This window comes from Cervus canadensis, chromosome 33 (assembly GCF_019320065.1).
Source record: "Cervus canadensis isolate Bull #8, Minnesota chromosome 33, ASM1932006v1, whole genome shotgun sequence".
Taxonomy (NCBI): Eukaryota; Metazoa; Chordata; class Mammalia; order Artiodactyla; family Cervidae; genus Cervus; species Cervus canadensis.
In genome coordinates this window covers 3,476,491-3,494,412 of record NC_057418.1, presented here as the reverse complement: position 1 = coordinate 3,494,412, position 17,922 = coordinate 3,476,491, and the positions used below count along the sequence as shown (strand labels likewise).

At 36.8% G+C, this 17,922-nt stretch overlaps 1 protein-coding gene across 7 annotated transcripts in view; it reads right to left on the bottom strand.

The window, feature by feature from the left end:
- The window catches only part of LAMA2 (laminin subunit alpha 2), a 693,967-nt gene that overhangs the window by 375,310 nt on the left and 300,735 nt on the right, over positions 1-17,922 (bottom strand). For all 7 annotated transcript variants that reach the window (XM_043457137.1, XM_043457138.1, XM_043457134.1 and 4 more), the window contains 2 exons: positions 5,814-5,954; positions 3,180-3,353 (listed from right to left, as the gene is read on the bottom strand). In XM_043457137.1, coding sequence (XP_043313072.1) covers positions 3,180-3,353; positions 5,814-5,954 — 315 coding nt within the window. The remainder of the gene's footprint in view (positions 1-3,179; positions 3,354-5,813; positions 5,955-17,922) is intronic.

Genomic DNA, 17,922 nt, shown 5'->3' with positions numbered 1-17,922 from the left:
CAATAAATCTTACATATGACAGCCATAGAATATTTAGTTGCTCCCTAAAGCACCTAGATAACAGTAAACTAATGCACATTCCCTGAGTTGTTTTACAGATGCTAAACCCTCCATCAAATCAAAGAAGCTAACTACTTGATGACCATGAGCATATAGCCCCCTACTGAACCCTGAGGACTGATAGTGTTAACCCCTGTAACACGGCCCTGTTATCTCACCATCAACCAATCAGAGAACTGTCACAAGCTGATCACATACCATGTGACATACCACCCCCCTACCCCCATCACTTTGCCTCTAAAAATGCTCTGAGGAGTTTGGGTCTTTTGAGCATCATGGGCTGCCTCACTCTTTGCTCGGCCCTGCAATAAATCCTTTTCAGCTCGAAACTCTTATGTTTCAGTTTGTTTGGCCTCACTGTAGGTTCAGCACACAAACTTGCCATAGACAACAAGATTATGGAAATTTTTTAAAGAGCAGTATAAAAACGCACTCACTTTTCCAGGCCTCATCTACTATCTACATACACAACTATATCCACCTATGTATTCCTCATTATTCCAAAGAGGGACTGTCGTCAATAAAAATGTTTCTTAATATGAAAAGTATTCCTTTGCTAAACTGGCTAGTGCTCTTGAGTTTAATTATGCCCAGGCAGGTTTCTATGTTAGCAAAGTGGATCTCAAGTTAGAACAGTCTTATTATTTGGGGTTAGGTTACCAAAACACAGGAAGACTGGCATGTGGCACCTTCATTAAAATGAAATATGTACAACACATCCTCCATCTGTTACACGTGAATTTACCACCAAGGAACTTAGAAAATGTTTGAAAATCGGTTATACAAGTATTTAGGAAAAGCTAATAGCATCTCATAAATACTTTTTCAACTTAGAAATTAACACGAAAAAGGCAAAGGAAGGATTATATATCCAGAGCTTCCTGGTCATGGATGTAAATCAGATTTAGTATCTAAGCAGATATACTAGTTTCTTGACATACTATTTCTGTCAGAGTCTGGCAATGGTTCTGATTCCAACGGCAATTACTGGGAAAGAATTTAGCCTCAACTATTTAGAAAAGTGACTTTACCAGATTTACAAACAAGGCCCTACAATCTTCCATTTCCTCAGCAAGATATTATATCAACCAAGCTAAGCATGTCATCATGACTGTAATTTACGTGATGTGACATGACAGTTAAGATGTACTGTGGTAATTTGTGAGAGCTTGCAGTATTATTGTAGTATCAAAAATTTATATGGTTCAGTTATTAAAGCAAATTGTTCCATTCATACTGAGATGTCTGACAGTAAACCACCGAGGGCTTCCACATTACATTAAAAAATGTCTTCCATATTCAAACAATTTGCAGACCCTGCTATCAGTACTTGGTTCACTGAACAAAGTACTCAGTTCACAGAAACTGAAGCCCAGGCAAGCACAGCTTTTTGATGTGAACATGATCTGTGCGGGATGTGAAGTACTTCATCGTGGGTGGTTAACAAGCAGCAGTCCAGACAGGATAAGGAAAGTTATCTTTGGGAACCAATACTACGAACAGGATGTCCAAATGCTTTGCTCTGATGCTATTTCATGTCCTATTTGCTTGCCTTCCTTCTGTCAGTTTGATTTTCAGCCAACAGAAAGAAAAAGCATATGGGCAAAGAAAAAATGATGGAAAATATGGCAAAGAATATTCTATTTTAAAAAACTACCTATATAAGTAAACTTCACTGTGGTAAGGAAAGTAAGACCTCTGAAACTCATCCAATTTTGATCCATGGTTCTTCTCTAAAGTCCTCAGAGAAGTTGGGAAAAAAGACAGCTTCTGGTTTTTTTGTTTGTTTATTTGTTTGTCTCTTGGCAGTTTTAAGCTTTAGACATTTGAGTCCTATGTGCTATTTTATTCTTGTTGGGTATTCAGGAAATTCCTAAATAGAATAGAATAGAAAGACCTCTTGTTGGAAAGGGCTTTGAAGTAACAGTTTAATTAGATTTTTATTACAGCTGGAAAATTTTATGCAACATACATTGTCTCTTTAAAAATAAATATTCATTGAAAAATGTGTTTTACTCATTTACACATTTTTCATAATGGTATTTAGAGGCCTGTAAAAATAAGAAACAGGCCAAAAGTTACAATGTTTTCAAACAGATAAAACCACTAGTTTCCATTGATATGAACTAGCAAGATTTTCTGTCTTAATGCTCACACACCACTAATTATTAAAATATTTTTATTTAATCATGAAGATTTTCTCCAAAGTAAGCTATATTCTTATAGTTGAAAACTAGTCTTAAATAGTTTCAATTTGCTAAAGGATTTTTCTGGGACTGACAATTTCTGGTGTGATCAGGTCATTTAATTATGAGCTGACAAGGTATTAAGTTCCACAGACCAAGCAAGTATTCTCATTTAGAATTTCTATATCAAATTTTGTTTTCAATGAATTGTTAAGCAAAATAAAATAAAGTGATAAAAGCCAAGGAACCTATCTAGTTAAGGGTTAATTCACAAGAGAGGGGAAGAAAGAAGTACCTTCATCTCTGAAAGCGCTACATTTGTTTATCTGTGAGTGTGTTTTTCCATGTGTGTCAGTGGGCTTGAAAACAAACATGTGCTTTCAATCTGGCTCTTCTTTTATGGTAGTTCTCTTCCTGAGCTCCAGGAAATATGGTATTTATTATAAGCTTCATGGCAAGTATTAAATTAGTTATGTAATAAATTTCATTTCCAATTAACATTCTGACAAGGTAGAGAAAGTAGCTCTCTTGAATACCAGTTTTGAAATGAAATAGAAACAGACGAGAAAGACTTCAGTAAGTATTCCACCACCGACAATTCTAGAAAAACAGCTATTTCAAGTAAACATGACACCGTGTCTTCCAGTATCTACCATCTGTTTTGCAAAAAAAATACCTAAAGGCTTCATTGCTTTATTTGCTCTTTTAAAATGTCTGACACAGGATAGCAACTATATAGAACTGTGATGTGGGGATGTAAGCACCCATGGGGCAGGGTGGAAAAGTCCAGCTTAATCTGATTCAGTTGGTTCCAGCAATCCAATCAGTACATATTTGATCTCATCTTCCTTTAAAGAAAGACTATATAAAACCCATTCTCCTTATTGATCAACTGAAGCAAAGTAGCAAGAAGCAAGCACTGAAGGGACTCACCTTGTTCCCCAGGTAAGGCGCGGGGGCACTCCAGTAATAGCTCTGGGGCAGGGCTCGGCGGGCCTCCACGCTGCTAATGCTGACCTGCTGCGGTGAGTCTAAGTCCTCCAGCTGGGCGGTCACTCGAATACGGCCAGAAAGATCAGTCAGATACCAGCCACTCATGTCTTGTATCTTAAAGAAAACACACAATCATTGTCACTTAAGAAAAGAACCCAGACACTTCTCTTTCCTATTTCTGTAGTGCTCCTATTTTGAAAATTAATAACACAAAAACTATGAACGTTTAGGAAAATATAAAAGTTGTGTATATCATTAAACGTCTCATATGTTCTCACCGTTATTTTTTTCCTTGATGTTTCTAGGAGTTTGGATGATATTACAGCGTAATCTGTTTTTATTAATCCAGTGTGATTTTTAAAAATTATGATTTCAAATACTACACTCTTAAAAAGTTATTTAAAATCACACATAATTTTGTATAAATTACCAAATAGTTGAAGTTTGAATTGCCCATTTTTCACTCCACTAGTGCTTTCCAGTTTCTTATGGAAACAATTATTTCAAAAGGTATTATATATGCATTTGTAAAGAAGAGGAAGAAAAGAGATAAGATATGAAAGGTAGATTTTCATTTACTAGTTCCTTCCTTTTCATATATTTAAATTTCAATTTGAGGCTCCAGGATAGTTAAAAACGCCAGCTCACAATACTGTTCCTATTCCTTCCTGTGGGGTCAGAAGTGCTATGAGAACTCCTAGTCTTGATCCTTGGCCCAGACAAGGAAGGAACATTTAAGGAGGAATTAGGGAAAGATGACTTGTTTTTACATGTTTATTCTCCAGCTATGCGTGGCACATGGCTACAATTCTAAATTTAAACCGTCCTACCTAGTCAGGACACAAGACTGGATACTGAGGTTTACGGCTATCAGGAACCCACAAGTCATGTGTGAGCTGCTTGGCGTTGTTGGTAATGGGTAGCAGAATGGTAATGGTGATCACACATGGATGAAATATTTTTAAAATTTCTTCATGAAGAGGTCATTTGACTCTGTATCTCCTAAAGCTGTGGAACTGCTGGGACTGCCCTTGTCAAAAGAGAGATTCAGCGAAGGTTTATTGGACAGAAAAGCAGCAAGATACATACTACTATTCTTCCCTTTCCAACATCCCTCATCAGACCTCCAAGGACAGCCCAATGAGATTCAGAGAAAGTTCTTTCCAGAAAAATGCCTGAAATGCAAATATCAGTAAACCTAGTTTCTGAAGTACAAGGCTGAATGCTACTTCTGCTCCTCTGCTAACCATAAAACTTTTGTACATTAATGGAACAGTCTAGAAGGTGAAGTTAGACTAACTGTTCATTTGCCGTTGGTTCTACACAATCTGTTCCATAAGCAATACTTGGTAAAGTATGCACAGGTTCATTTAGGTATGAAGAGTACAATCAGAAACTACTCATAATATTTCAGACTTAAAAGCAACATAAGTAGACAAAATTTTCATAGCTGTATTAAGGATTAGTTAGCTCATTAAAGCTGAAAGGCAGTAGTGTTTGGAATTCAGTTTTATTAAAATAGTGATCTTTGTAAAATCCAACTCTAATCCCAACACCCCCCTGCTAAAATCCTTCAGTTACTCTCCAAGGATAAGAGCTCAACTTCTTAGTAAACTCAACCATGTGTGTCTAGTTTCTCATTCCCTCCGTAGGTTTCTGCTCCTTTCTCCAGCCTGTTTCCTGGTATTTTGTACTCCTAAGTGCTGCCACACAAACTATTTGAAATTCCCTGAAGGTCCTCTTTCATAAGGAGACAAACTGCTGTCTGTGAAGGGATGAAAAATCAATGAGTGTATGACAGGCAAAGGAGGTAGGAGGAAAACAGGTTCATGTTTATGGTAGAGGAAGAACACCCCAGGGCTTCCCTGGGGGCTCAGTGGTAAAGAATCTGCCTGCAATGCAGGAGACCTAGGTTTAATCCCTGTTCGGGAAGATCCTCTGGGGGATGAAATGGCAATCCACTCCACTGTTCTTCCCAAGGACAGAGGATCCTGGCGGGCGACAGTCCACGGAGTAACAAAAGTTGGACTAAACCACCATCACCACACTAAACATGTAATAACTTGAACTTTTTCAAATCAATTAAGAATGAAAATATTCAAATTTAGTTTCTCCTTTTAACAAAGAAAGAGCTATGGCAACATAAAATCACAACTAAAGACTGGTGGGTAATAGGTATTATATACATAGCTGTTAAAGGAGTTTCTCTTAATGTGTATACCAAAAATACTGGTGAATGCAGTTCATAATCCTTCCTATCACAATTAGATGTCTTCTCTGCCTTTGAGGCAAAGGCAGCATTAATTCCATCATTGCTTCACATACTAATCATGGAGACTGAAAAGGCTAGTGTTGATTTATTATAAGAGGTTCCAGTTTACACACTGGTACAAAACCTTAAAGGCTTTGGTCAAAGAGACACAGCGAACATTTGAAAGAAAATTCCATCACTTCTCCAAGATAAGTTTAAGTAGAAGCTCACTACAAGAAAAAAAAGTTAATTTCTTACAGAAGGACAATAGCAAGAAGCCCCGTGGAGCAGCACACAGAATTCAAAGGCTATTTATTGCTTACGTTGCCATAGGTCCAGTAGGAGCTTTGACATCTGTTTGAAACTCCTGAACAGAAGCACTCATCACAACCTTTATGATTATCCTCTTGCAAATTGAAGAATCCAAATTTGCAGCGACTACAGTCTCCTCCTTCAACATTTTCCTATAAACAGAGAAGTAGGTTATTAACACAGGTGCCCTTCAAAATAGAACATTGTCTCTATTTCTGCTCAAGAAAAATATAAGTTGTATATTCTTCATGTTACCTCTCAACTTTATTTAATGTATAATCATATTTTTAAAAATCTTCTCAAAAATTTCTTATTAACTAGATGCTGTCCTAACCACACTAGTAGGAAATAATGTTTGATTCTAATCTACTGCACCAAGTTACAATTTGATCTTCATTTTTGTCCAGAGGGGAGCAATGTCATGATAAATCCAGCAATAACTTAGACATTTGGTTCAGTGTTTACCATTCTATGTTGTTGAACTGCTTCCTCTTAGAACACATGATACATGATAAAATAAAAGATATTAAGCTGATACATAAATGTAGAATAGAACATTGATATTATACAGATGGTAAAATATTTTTCACACCACATATGAAAAATACAAATCCTTGAAGCAAGCCTAAGAATGAGACAGGTAGAGAAACTGGGCAAATAGTCACACTATTTCCCTGATGAGATACAGTAGCAAAGAAAGAAAGTTTTCCCTAGTTAATTTTCACAGTGTTTCCTTTAACATACTGGTACAGTCAGTTAATCATAGAGTAACATTATGGGGAAAAAATAATTCTCATTCGGTGACTGCTCTCTAGATTGGCTTCATTAATCCTAGACCCAGTATACTGAAAGATTGTTTATACATGGGACTCAAGCCAGAGAAAGCTGACTATATGATGAAAAACTGGGAAGGCTATAATCTCTGTTAAAGAATGGTTACTCTTGACTAATGGCTTCTATATGAAAGTTCCCTGCTTCTCAGGAGATAGATTCATAGTAGTCCCCACATATGAATTTGCCCCACATTTTCCCTCTTCCTTGAATTCTCTTATTACTTCAATTCTGAAATTTTCCTTTTCCTTAGAAAACTAACTTCTTTCTCAAATGTGTTCCCATAGCCTTCTGTCACGGAGAAGGCAATGGCACCCCACTCCAGTACTCTAGCCTGGAAAATCCCATGGACGGAGGAGCCTGGTGGGCTGCAGTCCTTGAGGTCACAAAGAGTCGGACACGGCTGAGTGACTTCACTTTCACTTTTCACTTTCCTGCAATGGAGAAGGAAATAGCAACCCACTCCAGTGCTCTTGCCTGGAGAATCCCAGGGATGGGGGAGCCTGGTGGGCTGCCGTCTATGCGGTCACACAGAGTCGGACACGACTGAAGTGACTTAGCAGCAGCAGCAGCAGCCTTCTGCCATTCTTCTATTATAACCACAGAAAAGTACTGCTATATCTTCTAAGATCATTCACTCCAGCCATACCATAATCTATTCAGACGTAGAACACTGTCTTACCTGCCTTTATTATACCCAGACATGGAAGTGTTTCTGGCACAACATTGAACACTAGCTTAATAAAGCTTTATTAATTTTGAATAAATCTCCTAGTGGTCATATTTTTCAGGCACAGTGAAGCGCTGTGTACCTAGCAGGTGATTCATAAAAACATATTTGAATAAAGACTGGGCAGAAGATGGGGCCATAAAGATGCAAGAATATGGGGGGGAAGATCAAAGAAGAGCAACGGCATGAAAAACAGAGACATTTATAAAAATAAACAAATAAAGATAATCTCCTGATATCCAAGAGAATGATATATTTGAAATTAAGTTTTGGGCTTGATTTCTATGTGCTACTTACCACCTCAACCATTTCTACACTGCCAGGAGCCTAAACAAAAGAGTGTCTCTAGACATGTTTCACATGTCAAACTTCAGCCTCCCAATATGCACACAAATGTAATTATTGCACTAATATTCCTGCTAGTATTCTTGCTATTTTTAAGGTAAATTTCAGGTGTTTTGAGATGATAGATGTCAACAAAACTAATCGAACTAATTTCAGACCTAAGATGGCAAATACATCCCCCAAATCCTGAACCTGAGAGCACCTTCAGAAGAGGACAGAGGCAGGAAAGATGAAACTTTCAATAGTGATAATTTCGCTTATCCCATTAAGGACACAGTACAGCTGTCTGCACACTATGTTCTTACATGCTTGGTCTAATTCACTTTCATTTACTCTGATTTGAAAGCTTGTAATACCACTTTTTTGAGATTCATACTGAGCCTAACAATTAGAAACTTTCAGACATTAGTTACATTTTTCTTAGCTACATTTTAGCCTGGCAATATGACCTTGAAAAGTAATGATTAAGTAATTGCAATATTCAATTTAATAAACCAAAGCATCACATTATGGTAGAAAGTCTAGGTATTCTAAAGATGAGTGAGTCAAGATCTCTGTTTTTAAAAGCCAACATCTAGAGTTGAGTAAAAAGATACATTTACAACCAACATAATGCAAGGTGGAACATGAAAAGAAGATATCAGAAATAAATTATAAGAGCACAGAGGATAAAGGGCTGGTTTCTGCTATGAAGGCTTGAGGAGGCTTTATGACAAGAGTGGAATTTGACCTAAGCCTTCAAGCATGGTTTAAAAGTTCATCCTGATGGAGGGGATAGAAGAGAGACCTCGTAGCAAAGATAATAGGAATAAGAAATAATTCAAAACTTAGAGGTTTCATTCAGAGAAAGCTGTGGTACATATACACAAGGGAATATTACTCAGACATTTTAAAAAGAATACATTTGAATCAGTTGTAATGAGATGGATAAAACTGGAGTCCATTATACAGAGTGAAATAAGCGAGAAAGATAAACACCAATACAGTATACTAATGCATATATATGGAATTTAGAAAGATGGTAACGATAACCTATATGCAAGACAGAAAAAGAGACACAGATGTATAGAACAGCCTTTTGGACTCTATGGGAGAAGCCAAGGGTGGGATGATCTGAGAGAACAGCATAGAAACATGTATATTATCAAGTGTGAAACAGATTGCCAGTCCAGGTTGGATGCATGAGACAAGTGCTTGGGGCTGGTGCACTGGGAAGACCCAGAGGGATGGGATGGGGAGGGAGGTAGGAGGGGGGATCAGGAGGGGAACACATGTAAATCCATGGCTGATTCATGTCAATGTATGGCAAAAACCACTATAATATTGTAAAGTAATTAGCCTCCAACAAATAAAAATAATTGGGGAAAAAAAAACTATATTGAATATTTCCCTTATGCTAGGATCTTAATTTAGAGAAAAGTCGCTCAGTCATGTCCGACTTTTTGCAACCCCATGGGCTATAGCCTACCAGGCTCCTCCGTCCATGGAATTTTCCAGGCAAGAGTACTGGAGTGGGTTGCCATTTCCTTCTCCAAGGATCTTAATTTGGTACTTGGGTTCCAGGACCCCTAACTTCACATAATAAACCTTTAAGAGATTGGATCTTATCCCATAGGAATTGATGAAAGGTCATTAAAAGGTATACAGTAGGAGACAAATCAATACAACTATACTTGAGGTGTTAAACCTGGCAATAGTAAGTAAAGTATCCATAACATGAGACACTAGAACAAAGAAAATTTTCAATATCATAAGGTGCAGTAAAGGATTAATTCAATGGTCTTATTCAAACCTTGCACATTCTAAATTGAAAAGACTGTCCTTTGACCAGCTCCTGGGACATAACCACTAAACCCTTAGAATATCTTGCCTGATAAAAATGTCTTTGTATATCTGAAACCAGGAGTCATATGAGATATTTTATGCTAATGATATGATTTATGGTAAATGCCTAGTTTTGTTTACCTGGGGTCCTTGCCATTATGTGTCAGTTTGACCTGGGGTAGTTGAGACTGAGTAGACAAAGTCAGTCATATAAGTACTCCATATCTACTTAATTTGACCCCCAATACAAACCTTGAACACAGACTTCAGTGAGTTTTCCTGGTTGATAATAACTCATATGTGTGGCAAAACAGTGTTGTTAGAAGAATTAACCACTCTCTGTGTGATTCCACTGGGAGAGGACGACTGGAAGTTTATGCTTAGTCTCTCCTTGATTCTCTCCTATGCACCTTTTGCTGCATACAAAATTTGTTGCATACAAACGGATACAGGATTTTGACCTGTGTCCTTCTCATTTTATCTTTTTTATTTTTTTGTCTGCACTCTGCACAGCTGGGATCTTAGTTTCCCAACCAGGGATTGAACCTGTGCCCCCTGAATTGAAAGTGTGGAGTCTTAACCACTGGACCACTAGTCCCCTTTTTTACTTTAATAAACCATGACTATAACAGCTTTTCAAAGTTATGACTCTTTCTAGTGAATCATTCAAAATGAGTGTGGTCTTTACCAACACAACATGGTAAGGATAGTAGGATATCTATACCTATAAAAACAGGTTAACCAACTGTTAGTTTTACTTTGTTTATTGTGACAAATCTTGAGGCAAAATATTTTAGATCCTGCTATAGTTTCTAAGTCTGTACACTAATTTACTTCAGTGAATCCTACATTCAATTCACTTCAACTCACTTCAAAACAATTATCAGCTCTAAGTCTGCATGTACCTTATAGAATATTGCATAGTACCCCAGCTTGAAACCACAACTTTAAGCTTCTAGAATTCTTCATTTTTAGTCCTGAATCTATACCATACTTTTTCTTTATTGAGTGTAGTTCCTAATCGATTGAGTTAGAATCACTCAACAGAAAAGTCATTGGTTCTGATTTTTCTCAGCCTCTACTACAGTGAATATTAAGTCAATACTAAATATGGTAAATAGTAGTTCAGTTGAGTCGCTCAGTCATGTCAGACTCTTTGCGACTCCATGGATCAGGTTTCCCTGTCCTTTACCAACCCCCAGAGCTTGTTCAAAATCATGTCCATTGACTCCATGATGCCATCCAAACATCTCATTCTCTGTCGTCCCCTTCTTCTGCCTTCAATCTCTCCCAGCATCAGGATCTTTTCCAGTGAGTCAGTTCTCTGCATCACATGGCCAAAGTATTGGAGTTTCAGCTTCAGCATCAGTCCTTCCAATGTATCTCAGGACTGATTTCCTTTGGGATTGACTGGTTGGATCTCCTTGCATTTGAAGGGACTCTCAAGAGTCTTCTCCAACACCACAGTTCAAAAGCATCAATTCTTCAGCAGTCAGCTTTCTTTATGGCCCAACTTTCACATCCATACATGACTACTGGGAAAAAGCCATAGCTTTGACTAGAAGGACTTTTGTCAGTAAAGTAATGTCTCTGCTTTTTAATGTTGCTGTCTAGGCTGGTCATAGCTTTTCTTCCAGGGAGCAAGCGTCTTAATTTCATGGTGGCAGTCACCATCTGCAGTGATTTTGGAGCCCAAGAAAATAAAATCTTTCACTGTTTCCATTGTTTCCCCATCTATTTGCCATGAAGTGATAGGACTGGATGCCATGATCTTAGTTTTCTGAATGTTGAGTTTTAAGCCAGCTTTTTGACACTCCTTTTTCACTTTCATCAAGAGGCTCTTTAGTTCCTCTTGACTTTCTGCCATAAGGGTGGTGTCATCTGCATATCTGAGATTATTGATATTTCTCCCGGCAATCTTGATTCCAGCTTGTGCGTCATCCAGTCCAGCATTTCTCATGATGTACTCTGCATATAAGTTAAATAAACAGGGTGACAATATACAGCCTTGAGGTACTCCTTTTCCTATTTGGAACCAGTCCATTGTTCCATGTCTGGTTCTAACTGTTGCTTCCTGACCTGCATACAGATTTCTTAGGAGGCAGGTCAGGTGGTCTGGTATTTCCATCTCTTTAAGAATTTTTCACAGTTTGTTGTGATCCACACAGTCAAGGCCTTGGCATAGTCAATAAAGCAGAAGTAAATGCTTTTCTGGAAATAACTTGCTTTTTCTATGATCCAATGGATGTTGGCAATTTGATCCATTGGTGGATATATTAATTCTTCTATGTGTGTTCTTATGGACTGGTTAAAGAGCCTATTGATGCTTCTAAGAAAATAATGAATCAGGGAGAACATCTTTTTAGCTCCTCACTAGCACTCTGCTTTCTGATATGTATAGACTTGATTATTACATCAAATTCTACTTCCTTTTTAGCTTTCTAATCTCCCTTAAGAGAGTGCATATCTAAGTAATTTCTTATTTAAGGACTCCAGAATTTTCTTTAAATAGATACTAGTTTTAAAACAGTGCTTACTAGAGAACATCACAGTTTGATATTTAATACACTTTAGAGTGGCTCAATTCAAACACAGAAGCATGGCACTCCAGGGCCTTTATTACACCTCACAGAGACAGAGGTTCTCCACTTCTTAGTAGTTTTTATTTTTTTCTAATACACGTGATCTTGGAAGCTTGGGTCTCAGTTCTTTTTATGTGTTCCCAGGTACATAATTGCTTTTTCAAACTTTCTCTAGGAGTCATCAGCAACTATCACCCATGAAGCAACCCCTGATTGTATTCCTAATTCATTTTCAACTTGAGAATGAACTATCTGCTTTATGGGTAGGTTCTTTGAGCATTTTAATTTCCTTTGCTATCAATATTAAATTATTAATAAATGATCTGTATATCACTTCTCACTGTTCCTTTATTCTCTGTTATTACTCACCCATTCATCAAATCATAGCTGACATACTACATACAAGGCATTATATGAAATGCCAAAGAGAATATAAAAAATGTCCTCAAGAGAATTACAGCAAAGGAAGTAAGAACGTGGACCAGTAAGTATAATACAAAGCACAAGGGAATTACTGTCTTAAGAGGGGTATTGAGTACATGCTCTGGATCTGACACTAGATTTATGACCAAAGTTTTCCAACCTACTGAAGGAAAAATAAGACAGAAAGGCCACAGGGTTGAAAGAAAAAAATGTAATATATCCTAAGGTTTGCAACATCAGATTTAAACGGGCCACTGCAGCACTGTTCTCTATAATTAGAATGTTTACAGATGTAAGAATGTCTAAGTAGTTTTTTTTTTTAAGTCAATCAATCAACCCAAACAATAAAACCATCATTTACGTTCTCTTTTTGCCACTTATATTACTGAGATATTCGAGGACAAGCACCTTATCTTCTTATATGTCACCTCCAACTCAGTCTCTAAAGCATGGCTGTGAAAATAACTGATCCTAAATACCTGATAATGATGGTAACAGTCTATGACTTTTAGCCCAAATACTAATTTAGTCATTATGAGATTTCTCTCTTTTAGCTCTCTATACTGATCAACTTTAAAAAGAGTTGTCAGCATATAATTTAATAAAAATGTTTAAAGTCTTTTTAACTGTTTATCTAAACAAAATGGGGTCAAATCTAGTCTCTTGGCATTTCAAATGTGCAGCTTTCATCAATCCAGTAATTTAATATTTATTTAGAGTTCAAGAGTATTCTTTCTAATTTCAAAATTTAATGGTAATTTTTTTACAGATAGGCCTATGAACTAGGTAATTTCCCAAATGCTCCACATTTAATTTTCAGAGTGCTCCAGACTTTCACTCTAGAGATTAACATTTCCATATATCATCTTATTTTCCTGAAACCAAATATTCTAGCTCTTTCATTTCTAAAGCATTATTCCAGTTGGTTATATTAACAAAAATTAGACAGGAACTAATAATAGTCAACTATTTTTTCATTGTCAAAAATTAATCCACATAGCATATATTTTTATTCTCTTACATATTTTGATAATAAAAACTGTCACTTCAGACCCATGGTTCTCAACCTAGTTTTCATTATCTTGTCCCTAAGGAACCTCTTAGTCATGTTTTTCTAATCATCACCAAAATGAAATTTTAATTCTACAGATACATGGTATGTGTTAACACACTGCATGAATATGCTTGCCTTATACACAAAATGGATATATTTTTGCCCCTCAAGAACAAATTTTCATCTCCTTAGGGAGAAATATGTGCTTTATATACATATTTCTGTTGAACATATTTAGCTGAGTATCTAATTAGATATTTTTTGATCTACCCTACACAAAGTATGTAATAACTGTCCCTTTTTATTTAGTGCTCTTTTTTTTTTCCTAAAAATAAAGTTGAATTAGAAAAATATGACTAGATCCTTTTTTTTGAAGTTAGAGACTGTTGGGTTGACATCAGTTTTCTTTTTTTTTTTTTTACATCAGTTTTCTTTTTGCTATAGTTTCCTCAGCACAGTTTCTCTCTAGAGAAATAGAGTCATAATAGTTTCCCTGTATTCTTTCTCATGAAATTACCTTCTTACAAATTAGGGACAACTTCAACAGTACATGTTTATCTGTGATTGTTAGCCAACTGGGAATTCTACTGACGAAGTTACCAGGAATATCTCCACTGACATTTAAGTTATTTTTTTTGTGATAATTTCTTCAGAAAAATTTGCAGCCATGACTGTTGGTTGGGGTGTTTGTAGTCAATTAAAGCTTCCCTCTATTATGGCCTTCATTCTAATGCATCCTAGTATTAAAAGAAGTTAACAAAAGAAGGATAATTAGATAATTAGCAGTATTTGTTGAGTGTTTACTCTTTAAATACACTGTTCTAAGGCTAAATAATACTTGGTGGGTTAGAAAAAGAGAAGAAAAGCAATGAAAATTAGTTCTCAATTTTTTACAACCTTAACTTTCAATATAAAAAGACAATTAACATAATAGTTTTGAACTGTGTCACAGAAGACAAATTATGGCATAGACTTTTTATGCTGAAAATTTTACATTTGTAATTTAGATTTGGGATCAAATATATAAATTGAATGCCTTTGTAAAAATGCCCTGGGTTTGAACCTAACAAGAAAGTAAGATAAACATCCCTGTACATAAATGGAAAAGAGGTGGGAAATCCAGACTAATAAAAATATTAGCATACACTTTAAAAATCCCATTGGGGAAAAGAATGGAAACTTATCTCTACTTATAAAAATATATAAACAAGAGATGAACCAGCAGGCATTTATGATTATACTTTATATTTTGTTTCAATGTTACAACTATAGAGAATTAGGCAAGAAAGATTCAATACAATTTTATGGATTAAGAAATATGAATCAGTTTAAGCAACTGTCAAAGCTTCATACTTCTTTTTAGTTTTCTCCTTTCCTTCTTTTTTATGTATGAGCCACTGTGTTATCTTAGTTTTTAATGATGAAGAAAATACATAGAATTGATGTCATCACTGGATTGCAAATTGTGAAAAGATAATCAAGGAAAAAGATGACAAGTGACTATGGCAGAAGAATAATTTTCTCTTGGGGATAATGGATAGTTTACCGAGAAAAGGAACTGAACCTTGAAAACTGCTTAGGTAAGCAAAGGGAAAAGGTCAGAGTTAGGTTTTCCAAGCAGTCTGAATAGAATCTGTAAAATTCCAGAGCTAAAAAGAGCTTGGTGACTCAAGAAATTTAAGCAAGGCTAGAAGACAGAGGCTGAAGCTCACGAATATTCTGGAGAGGTAAATCAAGGTCAGATCACATCATTTTGTGTGCCAGTAAGAAGTTAATGAAAAGTGCAGTCGAAAAAAAAAAGCAAAACAAGATAAAAATATAGACTTTGATTTCCAGTTTTTACTTCACTATTTGTCTATTATGACTTTGATAAAAATAAAAGCATGTTTCTACCTAGATCAAGGTCCATTTATATTATTTATCAGAGCCTGCAATTCAATTCACTTTGAATAGAGAATATGATACTAAACTTCAAAAGAGCCAAATTTTAGCATGTAGTACTTAAAATAAATGCCAAGAGTCAGAAGAGCATTTAAATTTAATTGACTTGTCATATATCTGAAATTAGCTTGTCTCTTGCAATTTACCAGGAGAGACATTTTAAACATTTTAATAATACATAAAATTAGTAAATATTTTTGTGTCTTGAGTTGCACTGCTTTCTTATTTTGAAATATAATTAGGATAGTGTTCAGTAATATCATTATCTAAACAAGGATATAACAGAAAATCTTATGTGTAGACATTACAGTAGTTGATATTGTAGTAAGCTAAAAATTGCTTTTATATCTTTTTAAATTAGGAAATCCTTTTTTTCCCTTCAATTAGAGAAACTTTAAATCTAGAATTACTTCAAAGCATTAAAAAAGTACATATGCTAACTATCCATTATCCACAATCTAGAAGTTAAAAATATGCATATTTTCCTATGTGTGTTTCAGCTCTGTTCAGTGCTCAGTTGTGTCCAACTCTTTGTGACCCCATGGACTGCAGCCTGCCAGGCTCCTCTATCCATGAGATTTTCCAGGCAAGACTGTACTAATGACTGTTACTGGTAGTCAAAGAGAGCAAGTTAAGTTTTTTTTTTTCCCCCCAAGCATAAGACCAGCTACAATTTATTCTAGGAACTCTAGAATAGTTGAAAACTAGAAAAAAAAAAAGTATAGATGAATGTCCCATCCACCCCCCAAAATCCGGTAAGTTAAATATCTAGGTCTGAAATGGGATCAAAGTGGTAGAGCAGGTGGGCAGGGAGCTCACCACAAACTCATCAAAAATACATCTACATGCAGAACAATCCTCAGAGAAACCAATGGGAGACCGGCAGAAGATCTCCTATACAACCAGAACTGTAAGAAAGACCTCCACACCACCAGGTTAGAGTGGGAAAATGAGGCATCAGGTCAGAACCCACTCCCCTTGGAAAGACCTGAAAGAAAGAGAAGGGCCACACTGGCGGCTCTCACCTTGGGGACAGAGCAGATTAATTCACTCTGTGCATCTCAGTCCTGGGGTCCTGCATGGAGGATGCAAGCCCCCTTGCCTGCTGGAAAATCTGCTAAGACAGATGGGCTGTGGAAACCTTGACTCTACTGGTGAGGAGCGCTGGCTTGCTAACAGTCCGAACAGAGAGAGCCTTGCAATGGCGGCTGCCACTTTGCTGCACTTCCCAATCTGAAGGGGTGAATGCCCCAGCTCCACTCAGCTCCACACTACAGCCTGGTGCAAGAACAAGCCAACGATTCAGTCTACTTATGCAGAGACAGACCAGGGCAGCTGGGGTGTGATCTGGGCAGAGCTGAGACGACCATTGTCAACGCATCCACCAGCTAGTGCCACAGGAACACACAGTGGACACGTGCTAAATCTGGGCAGAGAGGCTCTGGGCAGGAGGATTCAGTGACTGGTTCTCCAGCAAGAATACATGCGCTCTGCTCACTCCACACCACAGCGGAGAACTAGATCTGGAGTAGACAGGTCCCAGAAGAAGTCTACCAAAGAGGCAGCCCAGATCCTAGGCAGCAGCACAGTTATCTCATTTCCTGCAGTTACAGTTCCCCAACCCCAGCCCCACAATCACCCCAATACCAAAACCAGGTAAAGATACCACAAAAAGAAAGTTACAGGCAAATATCACTGATGAATATAGACACGAAAAATGCTCAACAAAAAATCATAAGAGAATGCTATGAACAGTTGTGAAATTAGTCATTCAGTCATGTCTGAGTCTTTGCAGTTCCATGGACTGTAACCCACCAGGCTCCTCTGTCTACGGAATTCTCCAGGCAAGAATACTGGAGTGGGTTGTCATTTCCTTCTCCAGTTTGAGCAGTTTTATGCTAACAAATTGCAGAAATGGACAAGTTTTTGAAACATACAGCTTGTCAAAACTGAGTCAAGAAGAAATAGTTAACTTGAACAGATCATCACTAGAAGTGGAATAGAATCTGTAAAAACAAAACAAAACAAAACAAAACAAGACACATCTCTCCAAACAAGAGTTCAGAATTGGACAGCCTCACTGAGAAATCCTACCAAATGTACAATAAAGAATTTATCCTTCTCAAACTGTTCCAAAAAGTTGAAGAGGAGTAAACACTTCCAAATTTATTCTATGAAGCCACCATCATCCTGACACCAAAACCAGACAAAGATACTACAAAAAAGAAAATTACAGACCACTTTCTCTGAGGAATGTGGATGCAAATATAGTCAACAAAACAGCAAATCAAATCCAACAAGAGCCCAAGTTAAGTAATATACTTCTGAAAGAATAAGAGACAGGCTAGGATATGAGAGATGAAGCAAATTTTGGGAGGGGAAGATACTAG